Source organism: Mya arenaria, chromosome 17 (assembly GCF_026914265.1).
Source record: "Mya arenaria isolate MELC-2E11 chromosome 17, ASM2691426v1".
NCBI lineage: Eukaryota > Metazoa > Mollusca > Bivalvia > Myida > Myidae > Mya > Mya arenaria.
The window spans coordinates 21,215,954-21,226,350 of record NC_069138.1 but is presented as its reverse complement, the minus strand read 5'-3'; the positions used below and the strand labels follow the sequence as shown (position 1 = coordinate 21,226,350).

At 36.3% G+C, this 10,397-nt stretch overlaps 1 protein-coding gene across 3 annotated transcripts; it reads left to right on the top strand.

Moving 5' to 3' along the window:
• Positions 1-511: 511 nt before the first annotated feature.
• LOC128224624 (uncharacterized) lies at positions 512-10,236 on the top strand. 3 transcript variants are annotated; one of them, XM_052934549.1, is made up of 7 exons: positions 512-721; positions 6,725-7,338; positions 7,849-7,926; positions 8,281-8,394; positions 8,714-8,776; positions 9,225-9,449; positions 9,618-10,236. In XM_052934549.1, exons 2-7 carry the CDS (start codon positions 6,735-6,737, stop codon positions 9,668-9,670), a joined length of 1,137 nt encoding a protein of 378 aa, XP_052790509.1. In that variant the 5' UTR covers positions 512-721; positions 6,725-6,734; the 3' UTR covers positions 9,671-10,236. The 3 variants fall into 3 exon arrangements, with proteins under 3 accessions (XP_052790509.1, XP_052790510.1, XP_052790508.1); XM_052934550.1 differs by having other exon boundaries at positions 8,281-8,379; positions 9,225-10,236; XM_052934548.1 differs by having other exon boundaries at positions 9,225-10,236.
• Positions 10,237-10,397: the final 161 nt, after the last annotated feature.

Below are 10,397 nucleotides of genomic sequence, written 5' to 3'. Positions count from 1 at the left end.
TGCATCGTTCTACAAAATTCCGTCGAGTTGAAATTTTGGCCAAGGATTGCATCGTTAAAATACAAGCAAATCTAAAACATTTCACACTCGTAGAAATAGAAAATAGCAGTCTTTTTAGGCTAAGCATTATTTGCATATTTTCTCTTATAAGAGTTATTAAGGAATTAACGCCCATTACTTGTTTATCTTCATCGGTTATGACCCCGTTGAAATCACGTGATTCATCACCCTGTAATGTTAAGAATACAATGGCCAATAGGACCAATGACAAGGTGGCTGTTACAAACAACAGAAACATATTTCGTTTTACTAAAGAACAGGCGATGAGTAACGACACTTTGCATGTAGCAAACTTAAATAAAACTATACCTGGAGTTTGCATTAAGCATTTTTATCGCTTTAAAATAGTCTAGTTTAGATCTCATACAGTGTTCAAAAACAGGCTAAACCTGTTGTCTGCTTCATGTGTAGGTTACTGCATCTATTTTTAGATTATTTTATCTTCGGCGCATTGATCTCCCCGTCCGAAATTTTGTTAAAAAAACTAGGCCAAGTTGAAGTGTTGTGATTACTTTGTATTCATTAAATGCACCTTGCTTGTTAATTGCAGTATGGATTATACTCCACAACGAATAACATCAGTTTCAAAACATAAAAGTACAGAAAGTAAAAAAAATCCAGTGACAATGTGATGTGGATCAGGAAGTACATTTCACAAGAGGTATTTTATCACTTTTAAACCGTGTAGCAGATTCATGTACATAGAATGACCTTTCTTTTCTCAGTGCTAATTCTCCTGTTTAGCTTAGCCAGCTGCACCAAATTATCATTATTTAGCCACGGCTGTGTCTGAATATACATTACTGACCACTGCAGTTACACAGATACGTCTTTATCAGGACTTAACTTTGAATATTATCGCTTTTATAACATTTAGAATTTTTTGAGTTGATTTAAAACTCTTGAGTTACAAGCACTTTACTCGGACTGACTAAACACCTGACACAATAGATAATGGAATTCCTTCGTTAGCTTTTGTATTCTTAACCAGAACTGAGGGGATTCCAAATGTTTCAGGAATATTATAAGTAATATAAATATATTACTAAAATACCTGTCTTAAAGCTGCACTCTCACTGTCTGAACGTTTTGACAACTTTTTAATTTTTGTCTTGGAACGAGCCATTTTTTGCGAAAATCCATGGAAACCAGTTATATAAGATGTTGGCAGATTTTTATACTTAAGATCAAAAATTGATGTTTTATGCATTAACTTAAACGGTTTAAGCCATAAAACATTAATTTTCGAACGGTAATATGAACATCTGCGATCTGATCTTTTGTCAGCTTTAATATAAGTCCCAAATGTCTATATTATACATATCTTTTTGCAGAGATCGATGTAGTATGTACAGAAGTGGAGCATGAGGACCAATCTTTGCCTATGACATAAGCCTGTGGCTATTTATAATGAACTGATATAATTATAAGGCTATTTATAATCAAAAGAAAAAAAAACCCATGCGAAAACCTAAAATAGCCGCGAACAACCTGATGATCCGTGTTCTATTTTTTTTTCGACCTATGACATAATAGGAATAAATTGTTATCTAGCTTTTTTATGCCCCGAAGGTGGGCATATTAAAATCGCACCGTCCGTCCGCCCGTCCGTCCGTCCGTCCGTCCGTCCGGCTCTATAACTTTCCCTTGTATGGACAGATTTTAAAATAACTTGCCACATGTGTTCCACATACTAAGACGACGTGTGGCGTGCAAGACTCGTGTCCCTACCTCAAAGGTCAAGGTCACACTTAGTGTTTATTCACAATTGAGTGCTGCATATAAGGACATAGAGTATAGGTTGTCGTGTCCGGGCTGTAACTTTCTCTTGTATGGACAGATTTTAAAATAACTTGCCACATGTGTTCCACATACCAAGACGACGTGTCGCGTGCAAGACCTGTGTCCCTACCTCAAAGGTCAAGGTCACACTTAGTGTTTATATACAATGGAGTGCTGCATATAAGGACATAGAGTATAGGTTGTTGTGTCCGGGCTGTAACTTTCCCTTGTATGGACAGATTTTAATATAACTTGCCACATGTGTTCCACATACCAAGACGACGTGTCGCGTGCAAGACCCATGTCCCTACCTCAAAGGTCAAGGTCACACTTAGTGTTTATTCACAATGGAGTGCTGCATATAAGGACATAGAGTATAGGTTGTCGTATCCGGGCTGTAACTTTCTCTTGTATGGACAGATTTTAAAATAACTTGCAACATGTGTTACACATACCAAGACGACGTGTCGCGTGCAAGACCTGTGTCCCTTCTTCAAAGGTCAAGGTCACACCTAGTGTTTATTCACAATGGAGTGCTGCATATAAGGACATAGAGTGTAGGTTGTCGTGTCCGGGCTGTAACTTTCCCTTGTATGGACAGATTTTAAAATAACTTGCCAAATGTGTTCCACATACCAAGACGACGTGTCGCGTGCAAGACCTGTGTCCCTACCTCAAAGGTCAAGGTCACACTTAGTGTTTATTCACAATGGAGTGCTGCATATAAGGATATAGAGTATAGGTTGTCGTGTCCGGGCTGTAACTTTCTCTTGTATGGACAGATTTTAAAATAACTTGCCACATGTGTTTCAAATACCAAGACGACGTGTCGCGTGCAAGACCCGTGTCCCTACTTCAAAGGTCAAGGTCACATTTAGTGTTTATTTACAATGGAGTGCTGCATATAAGGACATAGAGTATAGGTTGTCGTGTCCGGGCTGTAGCTTTCCCTTGTATGGAGAGATTTTAAAATAACTTGCCACATGTGTTCCACTTACCAAGACGACGTGTCGCGTGCAAGACCCATGTCCCTACCTCAAAGGTCAAGGTCACACTTAGTGTTTATTCACAATGGAGTGCTGCATATAAGGACATAGAGTATAGGTTGTCGTGTCCGGGCTGTAACTTTCTCTTGTATGGACAGATTTTAAAATAACTTGCCACATTTTTTCCACATACCAAGACAACGTGTCGCGTGCAAGACCCGTGTCCCTGCCTCAAAGGTCAAGGTCACACATAGTGTTTATTCACAATGGAGTGCTGCATATAAGGACATAGAGTATAGGTTGTCGTGTCTGGGCTGTAACTTTCCCTTGTATGGACAGATTTTAAAATAACTTGCCACATGTGTTCCACATACCAAGACGACGTGTCGCGTGCAAGACCCGTGTCCCTACCTCAAAGGTCAAGGTCACACTTAGTGTTTATTCACAATGGAGTGCTGCATATAAGGACATAGAGTTTAGGTTGTCGTGTCAGGGCTGTTACTTTCCCTTGTATGGACAGATTTTAAAATCACTTGCTACATGTGTTCCGCATACGAAGACGACGTGTCGTGTGCAAGACCCATGTCCTTACCTCCAAGGTGAAAGATACACTAAGGTTTATTCACAAGGGAATTCTGAATATAAGGACATAACAGTGTAGGTTGTCAAGTATGGGTGGTATTTGTTTATGTTCAGAGGCAATTTAAAATAACTTGCCATATGTATTTGACACGTAAAGGCAAGATCAACTTTTCATGTACTGACCTTGTCCGTAGGTCAATGTCACATTCGGGGGCATTCGTCACATACTATGACAGCTCTTGTTTTCTCTCAAGATGGTTATAAGGAGTAGTTGCTCTGTCAATTTGTATATCATAAATGTTTGTGTTGTAATATGATGGGATTTAATTAAAATAGCACTGAATTGTAGAAAACCGGGTGTGTGCCACATGTACAATTCGCAGTCTTATCGCAATGGTTAAGGACATACTATGATTTTAGAACACGACATTCTTACTGATATCATTTCAATTCATCTCCAAATGTGTTCATTGTGTTTAAGTTGAATATCACACTTATGTGGCTCAATGAAGAGTGCATATGGTAGACTAATTGGGCACATGTTGTACATATTTGTAATGTTTCATTAGATTTTTGAATATTGACTTTTCTTTTTGTATATAAAATGCATATCTCCTACAAGGAGGAAATAAAGATATTGAATTGAATTGAATTGAATCTTAAGGCTTAAGGTGACACATAAACCATGATTTTTTAAAACTTTTTTAATCGGAATTCAATCAATTTGACCACTATGGGATTGGCTTTCGCACATAACGTTCTTGCTTATATCTCATAGTCATGATGATAAATGTAATACACTATGGATTTCATAGCAGTTATTCGTGTCTGAGCCATAGCTTTTTACCTCTACTGGTCAAAGGCCGGAAGAGCTTATGCGATGACAATGTGTATGTCGTATGTGCGTCAGTGTGTCCATGCGTCAGTGTATCTGTAAATGATTGTGAACACGATACAGTCTTCGGTGTTATTGTAACTTGTACAGTAGTTAGATATCTATCAGAGCTAGGTTCCTTTCGAAAACCAGCCAGATCCGTCCATGCATGACTAGATTATGGCACTTGAAAATATAAGAAATGCTATTTTTAGCCAAGTCTATAGCCAATTCTTGTATTAGAGAGAGACATCTTGTTTTTTTTTTGGTTGTGCAATTAGTTTCATGTTGTACTCTCCCTTGCCCTTGTTAATAAGAGATCAATATTTCAGTTGAGGTTGGTTAATTTTAAGCTCTATTGGCTAAAGGTCATTTATAGCTCTATTGACCAAAGACCAGAAGTGTCTGTCGTCCATCTGAATGTAATTGCTTGTGAATGCTTTTTTATGCCCCTGGGGTCATTACTGGCAACGCCCCGGGGTTCACAGGTTTGGTATACTTATATAGAGAAATGTTTGAAAATCTTTTTGTCGAAACCTCTAGGCACGGACCCTTGCTGTTTTTAATAAGGCATCATTTAGTGGTCCTCTTCCAAGATTATTCAAATGTCCCTGGGGTTAAAACTGGCCCTGCCCCGGGGGTCACAAGTTTCCGACAGACTTATATAAGAAAAAAACCCTGTCAAAATATTCTTGTTTCAAGCCACAAGGCTCATTCCTTTGATATTTGTTGTGGAGCATCATATGATGACCCTCTACCAAGACAGTTGAAATTATGCATCTAGGGCCAAAGCTGGCCCCACCCCTTCTGACCTTCTTTCTTATTTTTAAAGCTACATCAATGAAATTTGGATCATGTGTACAGTTTTGCAAACGAGCATCATCGTTGTCTTCGGATGATCTGGACCGTGACCTTTTGACCTTCTTTCTTATTTTTGACGCCACAGCAATGAAATTTGGACCGTTTGTACTGTTTTGTCAACACATATTTATTTTCTACTTTGATGACCTTGTATGTGACCTCTTGACCTACTTTCTTTTTGTTGAAGTTACAGCAATTAAATTTTGACCATGTGTACAGTTTTGATAACAAATATCATTGTTGTGCATTGCTGATCTGGACTGTGGCCTTTTGACCTATTTTCTTATTTTTGAGCTTCAGCGATTCGTTAAAGCATGATTGTTTGATTGACATTATCATGTGATGTTATCATGGTATTCTTCAAAGGTCAAATTATCCATCGACTGTTGTCCTTGTCCTTGTGGACTGGTGCTTTAGGCATCGGTTTTCAAATGTTTCCTTGACTTAACCGGCGTGGGTTCGCTACCCACTAAAACTAAATATTTTTATACTTCAATTGTATTTTGTTTCTGCAAGTCCGGTGTCCTTGAGTAAAATAATGATAAAATACGTGTTTTCAGATGTATTACCAGGAAAACTAATTTTTGCCCCAAAAACATGAGCGAGTCCCTTAAACATATGGTTCTCTTTGAATGCGTGCTATAATTAGTATGTACATAATTTGAATACCAACTACTGTCATTGGCACATATTAACATTTTATGTTCTCCGATGTTGAACATGCAACGTTTTCAGCTAACCCAAACCCAAAACGTTCCAAGTGAACTATATGTTTGTTGCTTATTAACCATTCATACATGCTCTGGATTGAAAATGACCACAAGAGCCATACCAGTAGAGCATAGGCCCTCATGGGCCTCTTGTTTACTAACCTTCTTTATTAGTAGTCGCTGCCAAAAACGCGTGGATAGTTGCGTGATTCGTTTTCCAACAGTGTTCTATTAGTGTGTTGAAATTAGCTGTATATTGATATTATTTTTGATATTTTGATAAAGATATCATGAAGAACCAACACAGAGAAAACATATACTGTGGACGAAGTAGAAGCTGACTTTTCAAGGCTTCCATATAGCATACGGTTCTAGTCATGATCAATAAAAGACTTTAAAAAAAGTAATGTGATAAAAGGGTTTAATTTCGAGAATAGCAGTATGTATATGTCTGATTTTGACATTTATACAATAATCATAAGTATAAGTAAAATACTTAGGCACAGTCTATTGAAGCAGTTTCATATTTTCAAGAGGTCACTTGTTTTAATTATACCATGGTCAATATTTTCAATTTCCCCCTTTTTAGGTAGAAGGTTTAATGATATTATTTTCGATGTTTATAAAGATATCCCATTGATAAAAAAGTAAAACTCAAAGCAATACCCAACACCAGCTATGATGATAGATTCATCTACTCTGAAATTAACATCACAATATTAATATTATTTTTATATTTTTTATTACTATTATTATAATTATTATTAAATAATAATAATAATAATAATAATAATAATTATTATTATTATTTATTATTATTATTATTATTATTATTATTATTATTATTATTATTATTATTATTATCTCAGAAAGGTCAGCATGGCTGAAGCAAATCGTTCGGTGGATGAAAAAGAATATTTTTCTCGAGTAAATCTTGCACTGACTGACTGTGGTAGGAGAGTGTTATCACAACTCTTACAAAGGAGGGTTGGGCAGCTCACACCAGAAAACCATCCGGCTCAACCTTGGTCACTAGATGATTTTTTAAATCATTACATGGAAGATATTTTGTTATCTATTGGCAAAGAAAAAAGCAAGAAACTCATTCTTTATCCAGGTTTTGGAATTAAAACTGATTTGGCCAAGTGGGATATTCCCCTTTTTGTTTTTGTACTTCTCAATGCATCCAAACTAGACGATGATGACAATCTACACAGGCAACTAAGACATGATATCTGTAACCTAAGGGAGTTAAGGAATAAAATGCTACACAAGGGAACTCCAGTATTGGACGAGTCAATGTATCACAATTATCTTGGCCGCATTGTCGGTGCTGTGCAACGAATCTGTGATTACATGCAGGAGCCAGATTTGAAGATATCTCTTCTTAAGGAAATTAATAAGTACGAAAGCCTTCGACATATTTACACAAACGGTCTTATTTCTGAGTTGGGTTGCAAAACCGTTGAGATAATTAATGAAGGTGGGTATGTTTTCTAATTATTCATAATCGAGCGGTATGTTTTTGAAAAAAAAAACGTTTAACCTGACACATTTTTATTACTAATAGTAACAATAGCTTTATTTCGCAAACAAGTAAGAAAACATTCATTATATCGTTATTTGTAAAATTATATACATTTTTGCATGAGAGAACTCGGGTTATCATAATTGCTGATTTTTTTGGCTAAAAATACAACAACTGGCAAGCGTTGGCATCACTCCGCGACTCTTGTTGGGAAAAAAAATCTTAAAAACACGTTCGCTCGAATGCTATTAGATAAAGATTGTGCATCTTTATGGCACATCCCAGCGTGATATTGTATTCAATGCAATATAGATATACACTCATATATTGATATAAATTATATGCTTTCCGAAATTGGAATTTCACCGTTTGATAAATTTTGGTGTTAACTCGGTGTAATACATTGCGATCTTACATTGAAACAAAAAAATATTCTCTCTATAGATATGCACATTGTTCATTCAGCTGACGCAGCGGTTGAAAGTGGGCTGCAACAAATGAAAACGATCCTCCAGAAAAAGGGGTTGTCAGTGAATATTCCAGGTAACATACCGCTCTAGCAATGTAATATGTCACCTTATTATCCAAGGACATACAACACATCACTGTCTTGTGCCGTGTTTGACGAAACCTGGTTAGATGTTACTTCTGAGTATATATGTTATGTTTAAACGAGCAAATATGTTTTTAAAGCATAACGATAAAACACAAGTTAGCATCTTAATAATTGAATACATTTTGGTGGAGAGATCTTTCGAAATACTAACTTTGCGTTAAGTGGAAAATCAACAGTCTTTGTTTTATTGAATCTGTTTACTGAAGTGGTGGTGCAATTGCTTTTATGAATATGTGTGTCTTAATTGAATATATGTTATGTATACCAGATTTTTCTTTAAGTTCTTGATGTCATTGTCATGTTTCGGAACTATAATAAAGAAGACGAACAATCCATTACGGACCGTCTACTTGAAACCTTTACAGAGGCATTAAAGCAAGGTAAAGAAATGGCAGGTAATGAAGGTTTTTGTTTCGCAATTGTTACCATCTGCATTTAGGACTTATTCTCTGTAAAGAAAAAAATAAAATGTTACAAAAGTAATTGATATTATTCTTTGTAACAGATGAATTAGGAATTAAAAGTATACAAATTAACAAACTCTACAATGTTCACGGGAAATAATCTTCAATATGCTCTTAAACAAGTAAATATCTGCCGGTTTGAGGCTTAAGGCTTCAACTTAGACTCTCAAAGGTGGTGGATATGCCCTGACATATCTAATTATAACGGCAGATATACGTACGCTTTAAATGAGTTGTAATTGTCTTATAGATGACCAGACTGCAGACAAGCTATATGTTGAAGTCAAGGCCCTTGTTCGGAAGTTATTTGACGGTTAGTCAGTAAATTTGATCGCCTGCGTTGCCTAATGTTAACAGATAACAAGTATGTGTATTTAATGTGTATGATGCTTTAATTAAGTACTGTTTATATATTGAATTTAAACTGTCCATTATATTTCCGATAATAAGTCAGTATGAACTCGGTAAATCATTGTATTAATAAGTCCTTATTCAACGAATTATTCCTGTGCCGCTGACCATTTCAAGGCGATAAACCCAACAAATATTCATCAAGAATTTTAATGCATTGTAGTTCGTTGACGTCGTGTGTCTCTAAAGTGTATGTTAGGCCGTAAACCATCGACCTCAAACCCGGGTCATCGTTGCATTTCTTGCTACTGGCTTGTCCCTGCAGTTTCAGCCGTTCTATTGTATTAATCTGTTCAATACATTGGTACGCATTATCTTTAATAAACCCATCATCTGTCTTCCTGTTTCAGAGAAAAAAGAGATAACGAAGGTCAGCAGAGGATGTATTATACTATCAATCCAGTGTCATGATTTAGACGCGGTCATTTCACTAGTCCAAGATAGCCTTTCGGGGAAGCTTGGGAGTTTATTTGAACCTCTTGAAGAAGTCATCTGGACCGATGCAGTCCATGCTCTCTTTGAAGTATGTGTTGGCATTACGGGACAAAGTTGCTGGGCTCTCCTTAACGAAATGTGTAAGTTGTGGAAAGGAAGGAAGGTATTGATTTTTGCAGCTTATACAATACTGTTATTATAATTCCAATTCGATATTGTACCAATTCATTTTAGCTCGAATGTGCAACTGAAGGTATGTAACACTAGTGATTATTCACTATTTAATCCTTATTCTTGTTACATAACAGTACTGTGCCATTATTACGAGCTCCTGGTAGGGGCATATTTGAATATATTTTAAAAGAACAGTTTTGGGAATGGTGACGTTTTCGTACGTTTTTCTTGGGACTAATCAATTGTGTAAACTTTATACATTATAATAGATATCAGGTATTGATACGTGTTTTTAGCTCACATGAGCACAAAGTGCTCAAGGTGAGCTATTGTGATCGCCCTATGTCCGTCGTCGTCCTTCGTCAACAATTACACTGTTAACACTTTAGAGGTCACAATTTTGGCACTATCTTAATGAAACTTGGTCAGAATGTTACCCTCAATAAAATCTTTGACAGGTTTGATATTGGGTCATCTGGGGTTAAAAACTAGGTCACCAGGTCAAATTAAAGGAAAATCTTGTTAACACTCTAGAGGTCACATTTATGAGTGTATCTTCAGGAAACTTGGTCAGAATGTTAATATTATTGATCTCTAGGTCAAGTTCTAATCTTAGTCAAGTGCGCTTAAAACTAGGTCACCAGGTCAAATTTAAGGAAAAGCTTGTAAACAATCTAAAGGTCAAATTTATGACAGTATCTTCATGAAAGTTGTTCAGGATGTTTTATTAATAATCTCTAAGTCAAGTTTAAATCTGGGTCATGTGCGGTAAAAAACTAGGTTACCAGGTCAAATTGAAGGAAAAGCTTGTTAACACTCTAGAGGTCACATTTATGACCATATGTTCATGGAACTTGATCAGAATGTTATTCATGATGATCTTTATGTAGTTTGAAAACTGGGTAATCAGAGGT

What these genes read in the sequence shown, in the direction of transcription:
- LOC128224624 (XM_052934548.1), top strand. Translation starts at nt 6,735, where the DNA reads ATGGCTGAAGCAAATCGTTCGGTGGATGAAAAAGAATATTTTTCTCGA. An exon ending in CGTTGAGATAATTAATGAAG is followed by an intron (nt 7,339 to 7,848) that starts GTGGGTATGTTT and finishes TTGTTCATTCAG; the next exon opens with CTGACGCAGCGGTTGAAAGT. An exon ending in GCAAGGTAAAGAAATGGCAG is followed by an intron (nt 8,395 to 8,713) that starts GTAATGAAGGTT and finishes ATTGTCTTATAG; the next exon opens with ATGACCAGACTGCAGACAAG.